We start from the raw sequence: 26,830 nt of genomic DNA on the forward strand, positions 1-26,830 counted from the left end.
GTCACACCAGCTTCACATCCTCTTCGAGAGTTTCACTGAACATGAGAATGTCATCTAGATAAACTGGGACCCCCTTGTATAGGTGTTCATTTATTAATTGCATGAAGACTGTGGGGGCTCCTTGCAGGCCGAACAGCATGACTTTGAACTGGAAACTGCCAAGAAGTCAGTTAAAAGCTGTTTTCCAATCATCCCCTTCTCTTATTCTTATGCAATAGCATGCTTCTCTCAAGTCGAGTTTGGTGAACACCTTGCCTTTTGCTAATTGGCTTAGCATGTCTTTCATGAATGGCAGACGGTCTCTGCTTCTGTGGGCTGGCTGCTCTCTGCTCCATGTGCTTTGGAGCCTGGCTGGAGATAAGCACCGCTGAAGTGGCACTTAACTTGCTGCAGCTCAGACACTGGGGAGGTGGGAGTAGCGCTGTCCAGGTTTGGGGAATGGTGACTGGGCTGTGCTTCCACAGCCGATCCTCCGCTGACCCCTAAAGAAGAAGTGGTGAGAAAGGAGCTGACGTCTCAATGATATGATGTGCAATCTCGGGGCTTTGAGATCACAGTCGATACTTTTGCCGCTGGATGGTCCATCTGGACCTAAACCATCCCAAAGAGATGGTGACAGGGAAGAGTACATCTTGCTGATCTCAAGGACATCGCAAAGTCCCTGTTTGATCCAAGAGAATCTCTTCCAGCCAGCGACAAAAAGCACAGCCTCAAACTGCTGAAGTCGGGACAGCTCCACAATGGAAGGAAAAGGGGAAAGAGAAAGTGTGTCCATCTGGTGAAGAAAATTTATTTTTATAAAAAACAGCCCAAAAAAGATTGAAGTTAAATTAAATTGGTAAAGAAAAGGAAAAAAGCGGCAGAATTAACAGTATGTTATCTTTTTTATTTTATTTTTTTTATCGATGGAAGTTTTGTGAATATTTTTTACTTTTTAAAGTGAAAGTTTCAGATTTTCTTCTTCTATTTCTTTTTTTATCTATGGATTAAATTCTTTCCTTTACTTCTACAATATTGGTTGGGATGGATTTTTCTTTTTATTTGGTTTCATTTAAGAACTTTATTTCTTCCAAAGCCTGAAACATAAACAAGATTTAAGAAGTATATAAAGAGGGTAGCAATCTTAGATGGAAAAGAAGTTACACTGCCACTTGGAGGTTGGAGGTTGAGACCTGGAAACATTGCTTTTTCTTTCTTCCCTTTGATCATTTTGACCTTGCACTTCAAAGGCTTTAGCTTATTTATAAAGAAGGGCATGGATTGTTTACGCAGGTGCTCTCTGGATGCTTGTTGCTAGCTGGAAAGAAGTGAAAACAAAGATTAGTTTTGCAAACTAGAGTGACAGTGTTTATTAATTGCAAGGATGACACAACCTCAAAAAGAAACCATAACACTACAACAGCCAGGAGGGACACAGGTCCAGTAAACAGGTGGAGGCACTCACCGCTCCCATGGCCTTGTCCACTTCCTCAGGAGCGACAAGTTGAAACTCGCTCCATAAAATCCAATCAAGACCTTCTATCCAAGTGGAGTCCAGGTCCATCCAAATCCGAGCGATTTTATCCGACAGAAACTGAACAAATTCCTCAGCTCTACCCTGTAGAGGCTCGTCCGCATCCCTCCCTTTCAAGAGGGAACAGGCTATCTTAAACAGGGCGACTGGGCGCGATTCTGTGGATGCAATAAGAGCGGGAAAATGCACATATTTTGCCGCCCGTATCGCCACTAGATAAGTCCTAATAAAGGCTCTTAATTGTGTAAGTATCCTATTTCTTAAGTTTCTCTGGGATAATATCTAGTAAAAATATCTCTGGTCTAAATTCTATTTCTTGTTGTAACATTTTCTCTAGCCATAATCTTATTTTAGTCCAATATTTCCTTGCTTCTGCACATGTCCACCACATATGATAATAAGAATCTGTTGCTTGTTGACATTTCCAACATTTCACTGACTAGTCTTTAAACATATTTGCTAATTTTTCCCGTGCCATGTGCCATGTATAAAACATTTTGAATAAGTTTTATTTGTAAACTGTTGACATGGTTAATTTATAGTTCCTTTCCCATAGTTGTTGCCACTTTTCTAGCTCAATCGTGTAGTCAAAGTTCTTTGCCCAAGTTACCATTGTATCTTTAACCACTTCTTCTTCTAGCCTAGTTCTTAATAGATGGCTATATAGTTTCTTGATTATTCTTTCTTTCATTCCCATAAGTATCTTAGCCAATTCTGAACTTCCCAAGTTAAAACTATACTCCCTTTTATCTTTTTCATATCTTGATTGTATTTGCAATTGTGAAAACCATCCTATATCAATCCCTTGTTTTTTTTTTACCATAACACAAAAAAGCATGCCAACCTAGTTGCAAATCATGGCCCTCTAATGTTAATAATCTTGCATTTCTCAGTAAGATCCATTCTTTCACCCAAGTTAGTCCCGCTGCTTGATAATACAATTCCCAGTTTGGTAATCCAAATCCACTTCAAGCTCTTGCATCTTGCAACATTTTTATATTAATTCTTGCTATTTTCCCTTGCCATATGTATTTCCCCATTATTTTATTCATACTTTCAAAGTATTTTTTCTCTAATTTTATTGGTATTGTTTAGAGTAGGTATAGCAATATTGGTAATATATTAATCTTTACTACAGCTATTCTTCCCATTAATGATAATTGTAGGTTTTTCCATCTTTCCGGATCTATTTCTATTTGTTTTCTCACCTTATAATAGTTATTCTCCTCTAATGTTGCACACCTTGATGTCAATTGGATACCCAAATATTTCACTTTTTTCACCACCTGTATGTCCAGTTTCCCCATCAACTCTCTTTTCTGTTTTTCGGTCTTATTTTTCACCTGAATTTTTGTTTTCTCTTTATTAATCTTCAAACCCACTAGCAATAGCAATAGCAATAGCAGTAGACTTATATACCGCTTCATAGGGCTTTTCAGCCCTCTCTAAGCGGTTTACAGAGAGTCAGCATATTGCCCCCAACAATCCGGGTCCTCATTTTACCCACCTCGGAAGGATGGAAGGCTGAGTCAACCCTGAGCCGGTGAGATTTGAACCGCTGAACTGCTGATCTAGCAGTAGCCTGCAGTGCTGCATTTAACCACTGTGCCACCTCGGCTCTTCTTTATAGTCTTCTATTATTTCAACTAGTTTTGTCCCTGTTTCTGTTGGATCCTCCATAATAAATACCAAATCATCCACAAATGCTTGTAATTTATATTCTTCTTTCTTGACTCTCATACCTTTTACCTTTTTGTTTTGTCATATTTCTCCATTCAAAATCTCTAGTGTCAATATAAATAATAATGGCAATGGTGGACATCCTTGTCTAGTTCCCCTCATAATCACTACCTCTCCCGTGGAGATGGAGAAGCAAGGTGAAGCCCCTGTGGGTGTGGGCACTTCCCCCTTGGAGTCCTTGCAGAACCACACTGAGAGTCAGTGGGTGATGGAAACGTGGCTGAAATCACCTTTCAGGTGGATTTAGAAAGAAGTTGCCTGCCTCAGAGTTCTCCTTTCAATGGGTACATTACTTGGAATGCTGACAGATTGCCAGATATGAGAGATTGATTCTTAAGTTGGTCACCAGAGAGATCATGGCTGGGCTGGCAGTGAAGCTCACTGGACTCCTGGGGGATTTCAACCTGCCATACCTAGGTGCAGGCTCAGAGACAGCTGAGACGTTTGTGGTCACAATGGCAGTCATGGGGCTGGTCCAAATTATGCACAGCCCAATTCATAGCAGTGATAATACACTAGATCTGGTTTTCCTGTTGGAGCAATGGGAGCATGTTCCATATTTGAGGGGGATTTGATTTCTCCCCTGCTATGGACAGACTATTCATTGGTGGTCTATCCGTAGCAGGCAACTGATGAGCCCAAATGGGTTCCAGAGGGAGCATACAAATTATTTCAGAAAACCTGTTACTTTGTCTGATTGAAGCCTTGGTGGTTGCGTAGTTGCATTTGCTCTACATTGGATTCCAGCCTTCTAATAGAGTCAGTGACAGTAGTGAGGGCTCAGTCATGAAAGGTGATGTGAGTGACAGGCCTGCCCTGACTTGGTCCCTTAGCAAAGAAAGACCTCCAACTCCATTTGTAGTGAAAGGTGTACTTTTACTAAAAGCCAAGAGGATTACAGTATAGCAAAGCCAGAACTAAAGATTCACACACCAGATTTTCCTTGTTAACTTTCCCTGGCCCGTTCCTCCCCATTGATAGTCCCTTATTGTTTAATCTTATTTCAATAGATTGTTTTGGTAACTTTCTTCAATGGTAGCCTGATGGTTAGCCATTCCCAGGACTTTGACCTTGAGATGGTATTTTGGAAATGTGCAATGAGGCTTCCCCTCTCTCATCTGGCTCCCTCCCTCCATGTACATGGCAGACTGGCAGCTAGTAAATGCAAAACTCAGTGTATGATGGCAGTTCTGACATTCTGTCCCCCTTGGAAACAGAATGGGACAATATTTACATGAGGCTGCTAAGTGAGGTAATCCATTGGTTTGGGGTGAGATATCAATATACAGATGACATCTAGCTTTAGATCTCTTCCTGATCACACTAACTCATACCCTGTAACTGCTCGTTTAGACTATAGTAACATGCCCTACATGGGGGCTGCCCCGAAGAGCATTCAGAAACTTCAACTGGTGCAGAATGCCACTGTGCAGTAATAGGTGCCAATGGTTACTGGTGTATCTCTGAATGCAATTCAAGATGCTGGTGGTTTCCTTTAATGCCTATAAGGCTTGGAACCGCATTACTTGAGGGATCACCTTTTTCTAAGAGTCTCTACCTATCCAACCCAATTAAGCAGAATGTCCATTCTGCAGATCCCATTTACCAAAGAAAGGTGGCTGGCAGGGCCTAGAAGCTGTTTCCCCACACAGGTTTTTTTTCCTTCTATGGAACATCCTCCCTTCAGAGATTGGAATTGCCCCAACCCCTTTTTGTATGGCCCTTAAAAACCTGGCTATGTTCCCAAGTCTGGGGTGCTGAATGTGTAAAGAGCCTCATTTCCTGGCTGTGTTACTAACTGGTCAAATATTTCAGGTGCTGTGTATATTTCTTTTGGATGTTTTTATTCCTTTAAAATGTTTTGGTGTTTTATGTAATATATATGTGTGTACACACACACACACACACACACACACACACACACACACACACACACAGACACACACACACACACACACACAGACACACACACACACACACACACACACACACACACACACACACACACACACACACACACACATATATATATATATATATATATATATATATATATATATTTGAATTGTAAGCTGCCTGGAGTCATTTACTGAAGTGAGTGGCTATAGAAATTGAATGAATGAATGAATGAATGAATGAATGAATGAATGAATGAATGAATGAGAGCTGTCAGTTAAATATCAAAAGCACGCATTCACAAATAAGATACTGTATTCACAGTAAGTAAAGTAAAAGTAAAGAAATAGATGATTGGAATGATTGGCTATTTTATTATAGGAATGTGAAATGAAAGGTACGATAATGATGAGAGAGAAAAATCATGGATCAAGTTGTGTACTTTTGTAGGGTCTGACTTACCACATTTTTCAAAGCATAAGATGCATCTTCCCTCCCTAAAAGAGTGTGAAAATTTGGGTGCATCTTATACACTGAATGTACCCACTGGCCCCAACCCTGTCTCCCAGCAATTTATCTCTTTGCAGCAAACGGGGGCTTGCAGAGGCTTCAATAAGTTGCAGCCTGTAACAGCTGATGATCAGGAGAAATTGAAAGTGAAACTTGCTGTTTGCTCCATGTGGCGAATTGCTGGGTGGCAGTTTTTTTTCTTGTGCTAATCAGGCTGTTTGCTGCAAGGAGGTAATGAGAGAGAGATGGGAAATAGATGAGAAAGAGAAAGAGGGGGGAGAGGGATGGAGAAAGAAAGAGAGAGATGAGAGAGAGAATGAGAGAGATGAGAGAGAGACAGAAGGAGAAAGAGGAGAGAGAAAGAGACAGAGAGATGAGAGGGAGAGAGAGATGAGAGAGAGAAAGAGGGGGAGAGAGATGAAGAAAAAAGAGAGATGAGAGAGAGAAAGAAAGGGAGAAAGAGATAGAGACAGAAGGAGAAAGAGAGGAGAGAGAAAGAGAGTGATGAGAGTGGGAGAGAGATATGAGAGAGAGAAAGGGGGCGAGAGAGAGGGAGAGTGATGAGAGAGAGAAAGAGAGAGATGAGAGAGAGAGGGAAAGAGAGGTGAAAGAGAGATGAGAGAGAAATGAGAGAGTAATGAGAGATGAGAGAGAGAGAGATGAGAGAGAATGAGAGAGATGAGAGAAAGAGACAGAGACAGAGAGATGAGAGAGAATGAGAGAGAGAACGAGAGATGAGTGGGAGAAAGAGAGACAGAAAGAGAGACAGAAAGAGGGAGGGGAGAAAGAGATGAGGGGGAGAGAGCAATGAGAGAGAGAGAGAAAGAGAGATGAGAGAGAGAGAATGAGAGAGAGAAAGAGAGAGAGGAGGGGGGAAGAGAGGAGAAAGAGAGTTATCTGTTTCCTAGAAAAAATACCAGGAGTCACAAAACCTGGGTAGTTGTGGCTGGGGGATCATGTGACTGTGTGGGAGTGAGTGATGTTGAGTTGGCCATGCCCACCCAGGTTTTGTGGCTCCCTGTGTTTTCTTTTCTGTGGGAAACAGGTCCAAAAGCCTCTTTGAGTGTTTAAGTTTGTAGGCCCCTGACAGGTTATTTGAAGAAGGCAGTCTCATTATTTTTCCTGCAGATCTGTAGACTCAAGCTCTCCTTGAGGCTACTTAGTGAAAGACAGTGGGTAACATTTGAGACCAAACCATGCCAGAAATTAATGCTTTCTAAGATTGGGCTTGCATATTTGTATTTTAATTGGGAATAATGACTGGGACATACTACCTTAGATATATGTTGTTGTAATCTTTAGTTGCCTTGTTAAATCAGATCAGCAGTGATACAATCACATTATCCTTGAATTTCTGGCATAAGGCTGTAAGTACCTCTAGGAACATTAATACCTATATTTCCATTGTTGTCAGACTTCATTTCTTACCATCTTTGCCTGATGAGGTCAGTGTTCTGTCCCTTCTGAATGATCATCCATGTTTGATACCTTACCCGATTGTGATGTTGGGGTAAGGGAGAACAGAACAAAAATACTTTATTGTGATGGGCTGACCAGACCCCATCTGCAATTGGGTGGCATCTGCTCCCCACATGTCACTTCCCTCATTAACAAGCAATTGAATTAATTAAATGCTACTCAGAACACACATAACAAGCTACCGGCAGTGTCCAAATTAGCACTGATAATCAAGGATGATTTCCTTTATTATCCTGCTAAGTGGTGTGCAGCTTCTGATCTCCCTGTCTGCCCTCATCTATTTACATACCTCTAGCTTCTGCCTTTAGAAGCTGAGGTTATCTTACCTAGTTAATTTGCCACAATCATCAAGCATGGCGGATTGATATTCCTGCTTCTGCTGAAGCAAACCCCCATCTCTCCCCCTTCCACATGCCTGATCCTTTGTATCACAAGCTCACTGATAAATTAAAAGCCACCCCTGTGGTCTCTCAAGTGAGTAATAGAGGCAGAAATTTCATTTTGCAACTGGCTGATTTAATGATCCAAAGGGTAATTAATGGCCTGATTATCTTAATGTTAAATATGTCCGGCAGCAATTACTGTGACCTCCCGCTTGTCAAGGTCCGGGCTATGCTCTTCTTTCAATTAAGTTCTCCGGGGTTTAATGGTATGAATAAACTCCTCTGATTCTATCATTTTGGACTCAGATATAAGCGAGCCAGAGGCTCCTTTGGAGTTTTAATCAGCCTGTCTTCTACTTGAGCGATCAGCATTAACAATTATAACAAGGACAGTTTAACTTTCTTCCCACCTACCCCCATGCACACCCCCATTCCCTTTATCTTATCTTTTAAGTGCTCCAGGGGAATTCTGTTGGCTGTAGCTACAGCTTTGCTAGCTCATCTCCCCATATATAAATTATCATGTGAATGTTGCTGTTTTTCTGTTTGACAGACTAAATTAATTGGCAGCAGCAAACAAAAATAATAGTGTCACTAATTACAACTCAAAGTAAATTTTCGTCACTGTGGCTTGTCAGTGGGCTTTCCCCAGCCCTTTCTGTGTCCAAAGTTTGTTGACATTTTCCATTTCAATTTTCACATCTTATTGGGGAAAGTGATTGTACACGATAGCACTAACAGACCAAGATGTACCTTTGGGTTTTACAGACATCCAATTTGTGTACAAGCATGACATTTAGTACCAATAAAGTTTAGACAGCTGCGCTTCCATGGATCAAATAGCTGCTGTGGGACCCAGATTTTACATAGGATATTTTAGCAGTTCAGTTAGTTAAGGAGCCTTCTTAATTTATACTGAGTATTGTAATTCTGCCTCTCATATAGCTGAGTTATCCTCATTAACTTGTCTTTGAGTATATTACAGCAAATAGCTTATTAGTAAATAAGAATATTTAGAATAAATAAACATATAAAGTCACTGTAAAGTAGTATCTTATTACTTTCGAGTAAATCATAGCCTTCCAGATATCACATTACAATAGAGGTTTACATCAGCTCAACCAGAATGAAATAAAACTGTTGTGCATTCTTCACTATAGTTAGGTGAATAAAGTTAAGCAAATAACTTTTTTCAGGCGTATGTACAATATCTATCAAGGTTAATATGGTGCAAAAACATAACTGCGTGTTTGACCTTCTGCATTCAATAGTTATGGAAAGATTATCTCAGGTGCTTACTCATTCCACTTTAAAGGCTAAAAGTTTCACTTATTTCTAATCCCCATATAAGCATCTGTGTTTCCCAGTTCATCTTCAAATTATTCTCCCTATCTCATCCTTCCTTTTAGTTTATTTATTGTTTTAATTTTGATTCTCTTCCTCCTCTTTCTATTTAGAGAACTTCAGCTAATGACATCCAGGAGTATCATTGCCATTATTGGTATATTAAAATATAGATTAGCCAATATTGTTTTAATTAATACTATCTTACTTCCCACTTTACAATTTACTGCTGCAAACTGACAGAAATACACAGTTCTATATACTTGTTCTATAACCAGTTCTATAACAAAGCATACTTTGTTGCTATAAAGTAACAGTTATTCAGCAAACAAATCTTAGTAGATTTTTTTTCTCCATCTTGGGCTCCAAGAGTTAAACAGAATTGTAAACATCAAGCAATATCAATGGATGATAGTGATCCAGTGAAATATATTTCCTCAACATTCAACTCAGGATAAGAGAAATGAGGAAATCCAACAAGCCACATTCCTGCCTTTTGAATTCCCTCTTATTCTCCTAGGGTTCTTTCTTGAGAAGGAGAAAGTGGCAGCTCAAATGATAGTTGGAATTTATCAAACATACCTGACATGTTTGACAGTTGGGGCAGAAAACAAACCATCTTTTGTCTTCCAAATCCAAAATTTGGAAGATAATACAAAATAGTGCTGGGGGCATACAACCTTTTATCAAAGTGGGGCATAATAAATGTGTAATGTAACTAATTGAGCTGTGGTGGCGCAATGGTTAGAATGCAGTACTGCAGGCTACTTCTGCTGACTGCTGGCTGCTTAAAATTTGGCAGTTCAAATCTCACCAGACTCAAGATTGACTCAGCCTTCCATCCTCCCAAGGTTGGTAAAATCAGGAACCAGATTGTTGAGGGCAATATGCTGATTCTGTAAACTGCTTAGAGAGGGCTGTAAAGCACTGTGAAGCAGTATATAAGTCTAAATGCTATTGCTATTGCTAATTACAGATATTCTATCAGCTGCATTTCAAGAGTAACTATTTAATATTAAGATAATTGTGATGGGTTTTGGCACAAAAGGCAGTAATTGGATCGGAGACAAAATGAATGTTTATTTCCTGAATATTTGTAGGATGGCCTTGAAGGACAGGAGGAAGAGCTGCTACCAAGGCAATAGTCAGATAAAAGGGGCTGAACTTATCCTAAGAAAGTAGCATGAATAAATATCTCACAAAACCCCCTCCCTAATTCATACAAAGATAAAGGGAGGGAGGAAGAAGCACATTTAGACTTGCAAGATTCTATTACTTTAAAAGTAGCATTGACTTACATGTCATTTGTTTTTTGGTCTATTCTTTCTTAGAAGAGCTGATAATATTTCAAATATATATCCATCCCCTTTAAAATGGCATGTCAAACTTTCTTTTTTAATTTTAGGAAAGAAAGATGGAATGGGTGTTTGATACTTCTGGAAGGCCAACTCTACCAATCCCTATGTTTTAAACTATCTCAATAAGAGCATAGTCACACTACTAACATTTTCCTTTTTTGTTAGCAAATATTGATGACACTCTCTGGGTGTTTTGGAAGACCATATGTAAAGGCCCATGCCTTTGATTGCCTAGGCCAGATCTAAAGAAAAATGTTAGAGTTTGCAGCAATCCAACCAGCACACAAGTTTACACACAATTAAGCAGGATTCATGTAAATACCTTCTTTTATGACTATAATAGACAAAAAATGAAGAACTTAATATTCTTTAGAGACCTCTATTTGAAGACCCAAGTTCACAATTCCCTTGAAATACCTGGGAATCCTTTTTATACCCATCCAATGCAATTGCGTTGGTGCAACAGTAAAGTGACTTAAGATGCTTACTGCACAAGCTATTTCTGGTCTGGACCACTGTGACAGATATAATAAGCTCCCAATTGCTGACTGATATATCTCTTGATCACAGGCTTCACTTTTGTCCTCACCCAAAGTTCATTAGCAGAATACCTGTCAGGTGGAATCTCCTTGTTCCATCGCTCTAACCTGCATGGCATTTACTGCTCTTGTGTTTCAACCCTCTCTCGCTTCATATCCAAGCCATCATCTTCTCCTGACTACTTTTCTTGCTCTTTTTCAGTTTTTCTTCCCTGAATGCTGACACCATCACTGTGTGTTACCATCACTAAGTGAGCTACTAAGTGGATCATTCCAAAAATTTGCATCAATTCTGTTCAAATTTTGCTCTGCAAAGCTAGCAGACCTAGAAATCACTAGTCTCTTGCTCCCATTGCTAAAGCGATAGCTCTTTGAGCCAGGCTCATAGCCTATAAACCTAAGCTTTCTAGCTTTTGGTTGATCTTTTCTCCTAATTGCTTTTGTAATATGCACCCATGCATTGCTTCCAAACACCCTTAACACCAGAGATGGCTTTCACCCACATAACTCTGCATATGGAGTATCATTAATTGAGGAACTCCAAGTCTATTGATTAAATAATTAGCAGTTAACATGGCTTCACCCCAATATGACCTGCTCAGACCAGAATCCTCCAGCAATAAGTCCTTCATTATTTGTAACACATGCTCAGCTATGCCATTCTCAGCTGCTGTGTACAGATTTGTGCATCTGTGTTTTATTCCCAACTGTCCCAACCACTGTTAAAAACTTGCTGCCATGAATTCTGAACCTCTGTCAATTTGCAGCTCATGCCTGTTGTTTAGATCTCCTTTCTATGAAGCTTACTCATTGCTTAAATTTATTTTTTAATTGAAAATTTAAAAAGCTTTTACAAATATTTACCTCCCCTCTGCCACTCTCCCCACCCGAACCCATCTCTCCTCCAACCTCCCCCCGCAACTTCCCAGAGCAAATACAGGGCATAAATCTTTAACAATCATATTCTAAAATAAACTAAAAGAAACTTTAGCATCATCTTTCACTTGTACTTTAACCCCTCTTTTGTTAAGCTAACTCTAAACAAATTATGTCATTCCTTGCTTTTTCAGTCATAAGCTATCTGGAATTTCTTAGTCCCATATTTATTTTGAATATAATCAATCCATCTTTTCCACTCCAGTTTATATTTCTCATCTGAAAAATCCTTAAGATATGCTGATATTTTAACCATCTCTCCTAAGTTTGTTACTTTTAATGTCCATTCTTGAATAGTAGGCAAATCTTCCTTCTTCAGGTATTGCGCCACCAATACTCCTGCTGCTGTTGTTAGGTTCAAAATCAAATTAGTCTCTATAACAGTACAATCAGTAGTTATACCTAACAAGAATAACTGAGGGGTAAACGTTATCCTCTTTTTAAAAATATTTTGCATAATCCACCATATTTTTATCCAGAATGGTTTAACCTTTTTACAAGTCCGCCCTATATGGTAATATGTAGCATCAACACAATCACATCTCCAGCATTTAGGTTGTAAATTCGGATACATGCAAGCCAATTTTTAGGATCTAAGTGCCATCTATAAAACATCTTGTAAAAATTCTCTCTCAGGTTTTGGGCTTGCGTGAGTTTTACATTTCTTACCCATATCTTTTCCCATTTCTTACCCATATCTTTCCCCATGTATCCAGCATTATTGGTTCTTCAAAATTTTGTGCCCACTTTATCATACAGTCTTTAACTAATTCTGTTTCAGAATCCATTTCTATTAGAACGTTATATAACCTTTTTATATGCATTTGACTTTGATCACTAATTTGTTTTAGTAGATTGTCCTTGTCTTGCATAATACAAATTTTCTGATCTTTTTTCCATCTGGTCTGCAACTGTCCATACTGAAACCATGTTTGGATTACCTTTTCCTCTTTTAGTACATTCAAGGGTTTTAGCTATAATACACCTCTTTCTATAGTAAGAAGCTGTCTATATGTGGTTACATCCTGTTTTTGTGCTATACTTATGTTCTCTATTGCATGTCTAGGAATTGCCCACATAGGTATCTTATCATTTAATTTATGTTGATATTTTTTCCAGACACGCGATAAAGCATTCCTTTATATATCTGACTTTTGAAAGTCTTATCCATCTTCTTGTCGTATATCAAATAAGCATGCCAGCCGTATAGCAAGTCATGCCCCTCGATATTCAGTAATCTATCCTCTGTTGAATCAATACAATCACTAATTATTGATAAAACTACTGCTTCGTAGTATAGTTTTAAATTTGGCATTTTCAAGTCTCCTCTCTCACGTATGTCTTACATTATTTTAAGTTTTATTCTCGGTTTCTTCCCTGCCCAAACAAATTTGTTAATACCCTTCTGCCATTCAAGCAAGTTTGCATCTTTTTTAAGTATTGGTATCATTTGAAAAAGAAATAAAAACTTAGGCAAGACATTCATTTTCACTGCTGCTATTCTTCCTAACAAAGACAATTGTAGTTTTTCCCAATTTTTCATCTCTACCTGTATTCTATGCGATAATGGTTCATAATTATACTTATATAGTTTCCCATTTGATGTTGTAATATAAACTCCTAAATATTTAACCTTTTTAACTATCTCACATCCTGTTATTCTTCCTAGTTCTTCCCTTTGATTAGTGTTCATATTTTTAACTAACATCTTTGTTTTCCCTAGATTTATTTTAAACCCAGATACTTGGCCATATTGATTAATCATATTCATTAAGACCTTAGTAGATTTCCCTGGTTGGGTTAAAGTTATAACCAAGTCGTCCGCAAATGCTCGTGATCTATATTCATGATGCCTAATCTTAATTCCCTGTAAATCATCTGACCCCCGTATTTTATTCAGCAATAACTCCAAAGTTATAATAAACAATAATGGCGATAGGGGGCAACCCTGTCTTGTACTTTTCTCGATTTTAAAGGATTCTGTTAAGCTTCCATTGACTATGATTTGTGCTGTTTGTTCCTGATATATTGCATTGATTGATTGTAGAAAGTATTCTCCTATTTGCATCTTTTGCATTGTTTTCATTAAAAATTGCCAATTCACTCGATCAAATGCTTTCTCTGCATCTAGAAATATAAGCACTGCGGGGACTTGATTATTCTTTCCCAAATACTCCAATATGTTAACAATTTGTCTTACATTACTTCTCATTTGTTTCCCTTGTATAAAACCAGTTTGATCATTATGAATCAGCTGCTGAATAACCAACATCAACCTATTCGCTAGTATTTTGGCAAAAATTTTATAATCTGTGTTGAGTAATGATATAGACCTATAATTTTTTGGCTGACTAAGATCTTGATCTTCTTTGGGTATCAGGGATATAAAAGCTGTTCTCCAAGATGGAGGTACCTTCCCTTCCATTTGGATTCTGTTAAATAATTTCTTAAGGGGTTCTACCATTTCTAATTGTAAATTTTTATAGTAAATCGCTGTCAAGCCATCTGTGCCCAGTGCTTTCCCAGCCTTTAACTGTTCAATTACCTGGAGGATTTCCCCCAAAGTTATTGGTTGATTCAATCTCTCCCTTTGCTCACCCTTAACTATAGGTATTTTTTCTTTGTCCAAGTATCTATCTATATCTAAGCCTTGTATTTTATCACCCGTGTACAATCCTGTATAAAATTATAAGAAGGCCTTTTGGATCATATCCTGTTGATAAACTTCTTTATCTTTATAATATATATTTTGTATGCTACAAGAATTTTGTTTCTTCCTGGTCATATATGCTAACCATCTACCTGGTTTGTTTGCATTGCAAAAAGTATTATGTTTAGCATATAACAAATTAGTAGCCACCTGATCTGACATCAACATATTAAATTGTGCTCGTAATAGGGTAATTGCCTCTTTTAACTTCTTGTCTCCTGGATTTAATATTAACTCCTGCTCGTTCTTCTTAATCTCTTCTTTTTTTATTATAATTTTTTTATATTTTTTTTGTTACATAAACAACACATACCCACAACAATGAAAAAAAAAACAGAAAAAACCCCCATCATCACATATAGCATGTCGTTTGGTTACAAGTGTTTTAACATTTATCATTCTTATACATTTATTATTTCATTTAATAGGTTATAATATACAGTTTGGGTTGCTTTGTTTACCATCCCTTTCTCCTGTTATAACACCACCATATTTTCCCTTTCTTTTCTCCCTACCTCCCTTCTCTACTTCCTTCCTTCCTGCTTTCCTTTCCCTTCCTTCTTCCTGTACCTTTCTCCTACTCCTGCTCTTCCTCATCCCCTTCCTACCCTCTCTCCTCCTCTTTCTCTCCTTTCCATCCTCCTCTCCTTACCTCTTTCTTTTCTCCCTCTCTCCCTTCTCTGCTTTCTTCCTTCCTCCTCTCCCTCCCCTTCCTTCTTCCCTTGCCTCTCCTTCGCTCCTACTCTTCCTCTTTCCCTTCCTACCCTCTCTCTTTCCTTTTCTCTCCCTTCCATCTTCCTTTCCTTTCCCTTTCCTTTCTCCCTCTCTCCCTTCTCTACTTTCCTCCTTCCTCCTCTCCTTCCCCTCCCTTCTTCCCGTACCTTTCTCCTACTCCTGCTCTTCCTCTTCCCCTTTCTACCCTCTCTCCTCCTCTTTCTCTCCTTTCCATCCTCCTCTCCTTACCTCTTTCTTCTTTCCCCCATCTTCCTTTCATTCTCTCCTCCTTTCTCCCTTTCTTTTTCTACTATTGTTGGTGTGTCTATTTTAAATCTCAGTTTATGTTTCCTTGGGATGGTACTTCTGCCAACCCAGATATAATTTAGTATCATTTCTTATTCCCTTACCTTTGCTAATCTATCCTAACTATATTTCCCCCCACAGACACACTTTGTATCTCTCTATTGTATATATACTTATATATACACACAACAATAAAAAAAACACACAAAAAAACACAACAAACATATGTTATAAAAAAGTATATCAGCTGGTTACAAAAAGTTTTTGTGCATCTCTTCCATTAATTCATATTAATTTGAATGTCTTAACTCAAATGTATAACTATACCAAAAATTTAATCCATAGCCACATGCTGGCATTTCATTTACTTATTTATAAAATCATCCATTAACATTAAGTCCTCATATCCTGTTTTAGCTAAACATCCATAATATTTAATACCAAAGATTTCTAATCCTCCATGTATATAATTTATTATCATTCTCCTTTCTTTATTTAATTATATCCTATATCATAGCATTTTCCCCCTATTAGTTAAGATTTAACTGTATATAGTTTTATTTTATTTTTTTATAATAATTATTATTGTTATTAATAATCTTTATATATAGTCCAAATATATTTCTAACCTTCCCTTCTCATATCCAATTATTACTTATCATATCAACTCAACATTGTATACATTACTATCATTATCAATTTTTATTCATCTATACCTATTGCAAATGGATTTAACTAAGTTTAGCTAATTTTGAATTATACTCTTCCATCTATCAACCTGTATCTCTCCAATAACAGAACAGTCTTATATCTGCTGCCATTTGTGGGTCCAATTCTCCAAAATCTTTATGAGCAAGTCCATACGAAGAAATCTTTGCACCTTTTTGTCTGTAGTGCCTCTCATATAATGTTGCCGCCCTCTTTTTATTTCCTTTATCAGTTTCTCTTTAATTCTCAGTAGTGGTATCAAATCTTTTGCAGATGGTATTTCATAAACTATGAATTCTTTGATGCTTCCTACTCCTCCTGCGCCCTGTCTTTTGAAGTGAATTTTCTGTCCATTTAACTCCTCTTCAAACATTCCATTCTTTCCTCCCTCAGAGGTAAACCAATTATCACAAATATCAACAAGTTCAGGTTCTTTATCTCCAACATTCTTATTTTGTATTTGAAAAACATTCTCAGTTTTTTCCTCATACTCTGTTGCCAAAAACACCAAATAATCCAATTTTCTCTGAATTCTATCTTCTGTGTCAGACAGCTTCTGTAGTGCTGAAAAAAATCACTTGAATAGACGCTTGAATAGACGCCATGTTTATACGCAGTTAGTATTTTTTTCTTGAGAGCTATGAAGTATTTGCAAGTAAAAGCAGACTGAAAGCTGTGCAATTTTATCAGATCTTAAGCCAATACAGCCAAGCAATAAAAGTGTCAAGATGTAAACAGCCAAATTATAGTGAATTGGTTTACAGCCCGCTTGCAGAAGATCAGAGGAGATGTTGGAGTAATCTATCCATTATCCATGTGAATAACATTTAAAAGGTAGGATAACCACCGTCCAAAACCAGTTAAAAGGATCAAAATCGCCGCTAGATTCTTCTGTTCTTTAATTTAAATTAGTTTGAATTTTTAGGCAGTCCATTTCTCTCTAAACAATAAAATGTTCTTACCAGCTGGAAACACTTTCTCTTTCTTTAGGGCTGTCTGCAGTTTCAATAGCCTTGAGGCTAGTCCAGAAGTCACTGGCAAAGGAGGTTTTTCCTGGGTCCCCAGAGATTTTGCGAACGTCTCTGGGACCACTGGATCTCCCCCTACCTTTCACTGTCTCTTCGGGACAGCTTGGGTCCAAAAAGGGACCGTCCAGATGCTTCGGTATAGATAGAGATTCAGGAACAGCCTGAAAGTCCATCTTCTCACTGCTAAGCCCCTTCTTAATCTCTTCTTCTAGTTCCTTTCTTTTTCCCCCTGTCTACATCTATGTAACTTATTTAAATTTATTAGGACTCCTCTCACATATGTTTTGCTTGCATCTCAAACTATTTCCATAGATGCACCCTTGTTCATATTAAAAACAAAATATTCTCTCAGCAATTTTTTACATTCATTGACATTTTTCTCTTATCTAAATAAATTTTCATTTAACCTCCAATACCTTCTAGATTCCTTCCCATATTCCAATTCCATCCAAACTTGGTTATGATCTGTTAAGGCTCTGGAACATATCTTCATCTTCTTTACCTTAGAAAGCAAATCATTTGTAGTTAGTATAAATTCAATCCTAGAGAAAGATTGATGTCTATCAGAAAAAAATGTAAAGTCCTGTTCTTTAACATTTCTTTCTCGCCAGACATCTCTTAACTCCAAATCTTCCATCATATCGAAGAAAGACTTAGTTGGTTTTGCTCATTTGGATATTTTGCAAAAGACCCTTCTTATCCTTCTTGGTATCCAAAACTCCATTCCAATCACCCATTAATATGCAAGATCTGTAGTCCCATTGTATTAACTTATTTCTGAGCTTCTTGTAAAATTTCTCTTGTTATTGATTAGGGGCATATACTCCCATTAAAAGTATCTTTTTCCCTTCTAGTAATAAGTCTACTGCAATATATCTTCCTTGAGAGTCTGCTTCAATTAGGTCAGCTTTCATATCCTTTCTTAGGTATATAACTATACATTTTTCTTCTCTGAGGCGGAGCCCACAAAATGTTGTCCAAGTCTTGCATTCATCAAGTATTTCTGGTCATTTGTTCTAATATGTGTTTCTTGCAGACAAATTACATCATTCATGAATTGTTTCAAATAATGGTTTATCTTTTTCCTTTTCTGTGGTGAATTTAAGCCATTGACATTCCAAGTTAAGAATTTAATTATCATCTTTAGCTCCCTGAAGCTTTTTAAGAGCCACCTGGAAATCCTGTAGTTTGGTTTTCGGCCTGGCTCCTCCCACTGCTTCTGAGCTAGTATCTATGGCTTCTTGAACCATTGTCTGAGTTTGTTGCTGAACTTGTTGCTTCTTTAGTTCTTGTTCCTTACGTCTGGTAACCGCTTGGGTTTGTCTTTGCTCCTTGGATCCTTCTGACTCTGCCAGAGGGTTCCAAACTTTGGCCACCTCCAATGATCCTTGAGTATCTTGCTGTCTGGTCTGTCCTTCTTGCTCCCTTTCTCTGGATCCTGGAGGTGAGGGGTGTCCAGCCTTTAGTACATTGCTATAAAAATCTCTGCCCTTCCAAACTGAGTTGAGACGATATCTTTGTCCCAAGTAGTTGACCACTAATCCGGCTGGAGCTTCCCATCTGTATTGTAACTGATGGTTTTTGAGTTCATCCACTAGGAATGCATAATCTTTTCTAGCTCTTAGCATTTTGGGTGGGATTTCCTTCAAAACTATCACCTCCTGGCCCGCAATCTGCAACTTGGTTTTATAAGACTCTTGTAGTACCAGGTTTCCCATGTCCCTTGTGGCAAAATACACTACAATGTCTCTTGGAAGTTGTTTATGTCTGGCAATCCATGAATTAACGCGATATATCTTGTCTATTTGCCAGTCAGTCCCCTCTTGACCTGCCCATCAATTGATCAAAGGCTTCTGAAAGAATCTCCTTCAGGTTTTCTTGATTATTCTCTTTAAGGCCCCTTATTCTCAGTGTGAATTCCATCTGCCTATACTGCAGCATTGTGATGTCATTTTCTGCATCGTAAACCTTGCTTTGGACTGCGTCCATTTTAGTTGCCAAATTAATATTAGACTCATTTACTTCTTCCACTTTTTCCTCCAATAAGGATATGTAGCCAGATAAGCATTTAAAGGCGTCTACAATATCTTCTCTGATCTCTTGGTTATGAATCTGAACGAGCCTGCTAATATCTTCCAAGACCTCCTTAAAGGCAGCAGAAACCTCTTTCTGTATTTTAAGTTCTAACGCGGCTGCATGGTCTTTTAAAGCATCATTTAAAACTCTTTGCAGCACCTCTTGAGTTAAAGGTTCTCTAGCAGGGGGATGGGGGGGGCAGTAATGACTGTAATTTACTTGTCGGAGCGGGGAAACTCCCCACACTTTTGGAAGCCGTTGTTATTTTAGCTTGCTTTGAAGCCATTTCTTCAGTTAAGCTTATCTTCCACCAAATTATTAAGTCCAGACAAACCGCTTATTCCAATTATTACTCTTGTAGCTTGCTAATAAATCACTGCTGTTTTAAGTGCCCTTGTGACCTCTAGACTGGACTACTGCAACGTGCTCTACATGGGGCAGCCCTTGAATAGCATTCAGAGACTTCAGCTTGTCCAGAATGCAGCCGCGCGAGCGATCGTGGGTGCACCTTGGTTCACCCACGTAACACCTATCCTCCGCAAGCTGCACTGGCTGCCTATTGGTCTCCGGATACACTTCAAGGCGCTAGTCATCACTTATAAAGCCCTTCATGGTATTGGACCTGGGTACTTGAGAGACCGCCTGCTGCCAATCACCTCCACTAGACCGATTAGATCCCACAGATTAGGCCTCCTCCGAATTCCATCCGCCGGCCAGTGCCGACTGGTGACTACTCGGAGGAGAGCCTTCTCTGTGGCTGCTCCGACCCTCTGGAATGAACTCCCCGTGGAGATTCGAACCCTCACCACCCTCCAGGCCTTCCGCAAAGCCCTTAAAACCTGGCTGTTCCGACAGGCCTGGGACTAAAGAGTTGTTGCCCCCGTCTCGAATGGTATGACTGTTGTGTGTTTTTAAATTATGTATTGTCTTTTATTTTCTGTCTGTACCCCCCTTCCCTGATTTGAATTGTGAGCTGCCCTGAGTCCCCTTCGGGGGAAAAGGGCAGCATATATAAATATAATAAAATAAAATAAAATAAAATCAATCAAGTGATTTTAAACTGTGTAGTAGTTTGTAACATTATAGTACAACCCTGCCTTCAAGACTTTGGCGCCATTTTATTTTTTGTCTCTTTAGTTTTAGTAGAAGGAATGGAGTTAAAGTTTATTTATACATACAGTTGTAAATTCTCCGGTATTGCTCTGCCTGTTTTGAACTCAGATGTAAATCAAATGTTGAGCGGGAATGAACATGTGCCATGGTTTCTGCAAAAAAGCAGAATGAGTCCCAGACGCGGAGTTTGCCGAGTTGCAGGGGGGCTCACACCTTCAGGACCCCAGAATTATCTCCTGCAGGGGTTAATGGAGCTCTTCCCAAGCTCAGCAGCTCTCCCCCTTCTTCTTCACCCAAAGAAGGGGTAATCAATCTGTCAGACAGCTGATAAATGCTGTCCAGACAGCATAACGCGATCTCGGGACTGTAGCTACTAGAGATAGCAGCTTCTTCAGGCTACATGCGCAACGGAAGTCCACCCTCCCTCATTGCTTAAATTTCTGTAGCACCTCTATTTTACTCCTTAGTAAATAGCAGAAACCAAATCTGCTGTAGTCATCTACAATGACCAGTGCATACTTTTCTCCTCCCAAACTGGCTTGCATGTGCCAGCTCTAGAGCTTTTGTTGTCTGCCTTGTGCTATCTTGCTTACTGGGAATGCCTTAGACTTTGATGATTTACATACTGTGTTTCATACTGTGTTTCATGATTATTTATAATAATAATAAGAGAAGCCATTGAGATAGAAAAACGCCCACACAGCATGAACAGGCGGGACGATACCTCCCACTTGCCAGTCATTTGGAAGCCTGCCCTTATTGATAAACGAGTCCCTAACATGATGAATGACACCAGGCCCATACTCAGAAGGACCAGAAGCCAGACTGCAACTGCACCATCAGCCACTTTAAACCCCTCCTATCCTTACATGAAACACAAACCCCCAACCAATCAGAACACACCTGCACCCAATCACAACACAGCCAAGCTCCCACCCAATCAGTTCAAACTCCCACTGACAGTTAAAAGGAAGAAACAGCCGAGATCTCACAGTGCTCCTGGAAGCACGAAGCCTGAAGATGACGAATGAGACTTTGTCGAAACGTCGCCAAGACACCTCCAATTTTATGCGGGAGAAAATCCGAATAACCAAAGACCTACATACTAACACCCGCGAAAATCTCAGAAAACAAATATCTATCAATTTATCTATCTATCTATCTATCTATCTATCTATCTATCTATCTATCTATCTAATCTATCTATGTATATCTACATCTACATCTACATCTACACCTACACCTACACCTACACCTATACATACATACATACATACATAACACACACACACACACACACACACACAAACACACACACACAAACACACATAAACACACACACACAGTTCAGTCAAGCTAAGCCAAACCTAGGTTCTGAGCCATCTCCTCTGTTTCTTAGTCATCAAACAGTTCCCATTGGATGATTTGTTGTTGTGGCTATCCCAGCTCATAATTTCTTACACACTGACAAAAAAATTGAAACTTACGCAGTTATTAGTTTAGATACAAGTATACTTTCTATTGCAAATATAGTAGTATATACATAATCCCAAGGAACATTGATGAAAAGATGGAAGTGCAAGCCTGAATGGTTTAGGACATTTGGCATCACCCAATCACATCTAGCTGTCCTCCTCTGCTGCCCCACTGCCAGCAATTCTCTACTGCCAATTGCTCCTGAGCCTTCCACTCCTAGCCCTTTGTCCCAGCCCATTCTCCAAGGGATGGTTTGACCTGGGCATTTCATTCCAAGGGACAAGTAGCCACCAGCCAATCAGACAGCAAAGGAGCCTTGTGCCCCACTCAGTTCCTGACCTTTGTCACCTCCCTCTCACCTGTGTGTACTTGATGTCAAGGAGAGGTCTGTATGAAGAGCTGTACCTCTTTTAAAGAGTCATCCATGATGTTTGTCTCCACTAGTCATTCACACAAGAAACGGGCTGATGAACGCCACTTTCCTGGATTTGAGGCTACTGCATGGGCCCCAGCAGTGAGCCAATCCCTCTCAATGCTCCAGTGCCAAGCACAACTAGCCCTGGAGTTGCATTCTATAACCTTCTCAGCCTCTGGCCATAATTGGATGTCTCCACTCCGGAAACCAGTTTTCAGGGTATCCCAAAGAGATGGGACAAGCAAGCCAAAAATTGCAGGGCCTGCGAAGGCTGAACCTCTGCTCTGCTCCTGTGAATGTGGGAAGGACTCACATGGAAATTCTCATGAGGGGAGGACTCATGATTCAGTTAAGTGATTGTGTCAAGAGCCAAGGTGGCGCAGTGGTTAAATGCAGCACTGCAGGCTACTGCTAGATCAGCAGGTCAGCGGTTCAAATCTCACCGGCTCAGGGTTGACTCAGCCTTCTATCCTTCCGAGGTGGGTAAAATGAGGACCCAGATTGTTGGGGGCAATATGCTGACTCTCTGTAAACCGCTTAGAGAGGCCTGAAAGGCCTATGAAGCGGTATATAAGTCTACTGCTATTGCTATTGCTATTGCTATTGCTATTGCTATTGCTATTGCTATTGCTATTGCTATTACTATTTCTATCCCTTCAAAATTAAGTTGCAGAAATTAAATCCCAGGAACCTTTTGAGGAATGAAACAAGAACTCCTGTGAGCAGAGATTAAGTTTCTTTCCTTTCCCATTATTCCTCAGGGACTCAAGGGGAAGATTTCCCCTTTCCTATAAAGGGTCCTCGGCCTGTCCTTGCTATTGCTCTCTGTATCTTTGCTTTCAAGGTTAAGCTAAAGTAAGGCTGCTGCTAGTGGGGGGATGCAGGGGTCTTTGCAGCAAAGCTAGGGGGAAGGAGGGAGGGAGGGAAGGTAGGCAGGTGTTACTAGGCTGGTCATGGTCAGGGAAGGCAGGAAGGAAAGAAGGTGGGAAGGAGGAAGCTTCTTCCAATTCCTTTAATACTGATTAAGAAGAGGCTTGGAATATGCCTCACTTTCCTTCTTAGCCATAAAAAGCTGTGCTGGCCCAAAGCTAATCCAATTGCTGCCTCCATCTGGGGAGGGGAGGAAAGATGCTGTAGAGTGGTGGAGGCAGGGAGCCAGCAGTGCCAATCCCAAGACTGGCTGGCAGTGGAGATGGTGGAAGGGGAAAGGCAAAGAGTGAGCTGGGCCCTATTTATTGTTTTTTTAAAGGAGTGCATTCTTTTTAAAATAACAATAACATATCATTTGTATGGAACAATTCCATATTAATTATTACAAGATTGATGAATGCCCAAGCAGCATTCTGGGATTGTTTGGTAGTCTCCAATTCAAGTACTCTGTTTTGGGAGTGCTTGTGAAAAGTGTCCAGTAAAGGAAATATGGTGGATTAAGACTGGGGACATAGCCTCATCAGACCCAAATTACCAAAGCCAAAATTGTACTCCATGTCTCCCAAAGAGATGGTTGAATTGAGGAAGTACATCAACATCAGTTTGAAATGAGGATTTATGGAACCAGCGAAGTTGAATGTAGCAGCCCCAGTGCTCTTCAGAGAAAAGAAAGATGGCAGGGTTCATCTCTGAGTTGATCTGCAAGCCTTGAATGTGGTATGCAAAAAGAACACTTATCCCCTTCCTACCATGAAAGATATGGTGAACCACTTGGCAAAAGGCAAGATCTTCACCAAGCTGGACTTGAGAGAGGTGTATTACCGCATATGGATCAGAGAGGGAGATGGGTGGAAGACCACTTTTAACACATACACACACCCTTGGCAGTTTTCAGTACAAAGTCATGCCATTTGGGCTACAAGGAGCACCCTCAGTCTTCATGCAGTACATAAAGGAGGTGCTACATGAGCACCTGTACCACGGAGTGCTCGTTTATCTAGATGACATCTTGATCTTCTCTGAGACCCTAGAAGAATACATGAAGCTGGTATGGCAAGTCCTGAAAAAACTTTTGGCCGCCAAGCTATACGCAAAGTTGTTGAAGTGTGAGTTTCACAAGACCTCACTAGATTATTTGGGTTATCGCATCTCCAACAAGGTGGTAGAAATGGATCCAGGAAAAGTGAAAGCTATGTTAGACTGGAAACCTCCAAGCACTCACAGACAACAACAAAGCTTCCTTGGATTTGCCAATTTCTACAGGCAGTTCATTCCAACATTTGCGGAAATTGCCCTCCCATTGACTGAGCTATTAAAAATGGGGCTTTCCCCAATGAAGCCAAAAGCAAGCCAACCCCTGAAATAGACAATGGACTGTCAAAAGGCTTTTGAGAAATTAAAATGCTCTTTGCCTAAGAGCCCATACTGCAACACCCCAACCCCAAGTGACCATTCATAATCCAGATGGATGTCAGTGATATAGCAATAGCTGCAGTGCTACTACAAAAGAATAGAGAGGGCCACCTCTTGTCATGCACTTACATCTCCAAGAAACTCACCACTACTGAAAGTAGGTGGGCCATTTGGGAGAAAGAAGCATTTGAGATCAGGTGGAGCCTGCTCAGGTGGAGACATCTCCTGGAAGGAGGGGATATGCCAGTCGAGATCTGGACTGATCATAAAAACCTCGAAGCTATCCACACCCATCAAAGACTATCCCCCAAACAGTTCACTGGGCACAATACTTCCAAAGGTTTAAATTTGGAATTAAACACGTCCCTGCAGGAAAGGACTTGTTGGCGGATGCTTTGTCAAGAAAACTGCTGTATGACAGTAAGAAGGAAGAAATTGTTCAATCCATCATTTCTTCCTCCCACCAACAGGTGGCCCAGGTCACCACCCGAAGCCAGGATAAGCTGATCACAGAGTTGAAAGCAGCACTTCTGACAGACCCGTGGTTCAACAATAAAAAGGACATCCTAACGATGAGCTTAGCCTGGAAGGGGTCCAAACTGTACGTTGAGACTACACCAAAGCTATGATGCAAAACTAGGAGGCCACTTTGGATTCCTAAAAACATTCCACCTCGCCAAGTGTCAATTTCGATGGTCAAAGATGAGATCGGAGATGGAAGATTACGTAAAAAGCTGTGCTACTTGCCCAACGATGAAAACACAGCCTGGGAAAATCCCTGGACTACTAGAATGAGTGGCCAGCCCAAGCTAACCATGGGAGGAGATTGTAATGGACTTTATCGTCAAACTCCCAGATAGCAGCGGGAATAAAGTAATTTGGACAGTTATTAATTTGTTTTCCAAGCAGGCACATTTCATTGCTTGCTTGGGGTTGCTGTCTGCAAAGAAATTAGTGAAAATGTTTGTGAAACACATTTATCGCCTGCACGGGATACCCAAAAGGATCATTTCAGACCGCGGAGTTCAGTTCACCGCCAAATTCTGGAGAAAGTTCCTGAGATCAATTGGGTCCACACAAGGACTCAGCTCAGCGTTTCATCCCAGCACAAACGGTGCAGTGGAGAGGGCCAATATGATGGTGGAACAATACATCTGGTGTTAAGTGGACTATCAGCAAGACAACTGGTTGGACTTGCTACTCTTTGCCAAAGTGGCATAGAACAATGCGATCCACAGCAGCACTGGATTAACACCTTTCCAGATTACCAGTGGCATGGAATTTGTTCCCATGCCTGAGCTGCATAGAGAACCTCCCTCTTCCATGTCTCTGAATGAATGGATGGACACACTAAAGAAAGGATGAGGGAGGATGGGCCGAAACCGTGACGGTTGTCAAAAAAACATGTTTTTACAAAAAATCATGTTTTTACAAAAAATCATGTTTTTACCTATTACAGGTGTGAAATCTATATAATATACATATATAAAAGTATTCGCGTATTCGAATGCAACGTTGTGTCAAAATTTAAAAGCAATCAGTGAAGAACTTTCAGAGATTAGCGATTTTGAACAAACAACCATTACATTTATATATATTAGATTTTTACATAATGGATAAGAGCCTGTGGCCTGATGGCTAAGATGTTTGCCTAGTATGTAATACAACCCAGGTTCAAATCCCAGTAAGGGTATGGCTAGCTGATGAGAGCTAAATAGCTTGAAATAGATCTATACTAGTCTCCCTTTATTTATTTATCAGCACAAATACAACAATGTATATATATTGTGTGTGTGTGTATGTACGTATGTATATGTATATGTATGTATATGTATGTATATGTGTATATGTATGTATGTATGTATGTATGTATGTATGTATGTTTGTGTGTGTGTGTGTGTGTGTGTGTGTGTGTGTGTGTATGTATAGTGGGTTTCAAAAAAAATTTGGAACCTACTATGTGGGTGTGGCCTGCTTTGTGGGTGTGGCTTGCCGACCATGTGACTGGGTGGGAGTGGCTTGCCGATCATGTGACTGGGTGGGAGTGGCCAAAATGATGTCAGCATTCCCAGTCAAGATAGAGGTATAAATTACACAGAAAAGAAAGAGGCATCCATACACCTGAATTTAACTTCAAAGCAGTGGCAACAACTTAAATTCATTAAATAATAATGTTTGTTAGGGCTATGCACTGTTTTTGAATATATAGGAATGTAAAGCCCACAGCATCTACTTGGTACTTT

At 39.8% G+C, this 26,830-nt stretch overlaps 1 protein-coding gene across 1 annotated transcript; it reads right to left on the minus strand.

Moving 5' to 3' along the window:
- Position 1: 1 nt before the first annotated feature.
- LOC148045559 (uncharacterized) lies at positions 2 to 24,001 on the minus strand. Its single transcript, XM_087717036.1, is given in 4 exon segments — positions 2 to 148; positions 18,379 to 18,979; positions 18,981 to 19,418; positions 23,997 to 24,001. Coding segments are annotated over 4 exon segments (1,191 nt in total).
- Positions 24,002 to 26,830: the final 2,829 nt, after the last annotated feature.

The sequence above is a fragment of the Thamnophis sirtalis genome, unplaced genomic scaffold (assembly GCF_051295495.1).
Source record: "Thamnophis sirtalis isolate CommonGarterSnake01/CBP01778 unplaced genomic scaffold, rThaSir2_p1.2 scaffold_5, whole genome shotgun sequence".
NCBI classification, from domain to species: Eukaryota; Metazoa; Chordata; class Lepidosauria; order Squamata; family Natricidae; genus Thamnophis; species Thamnophis sirtalis.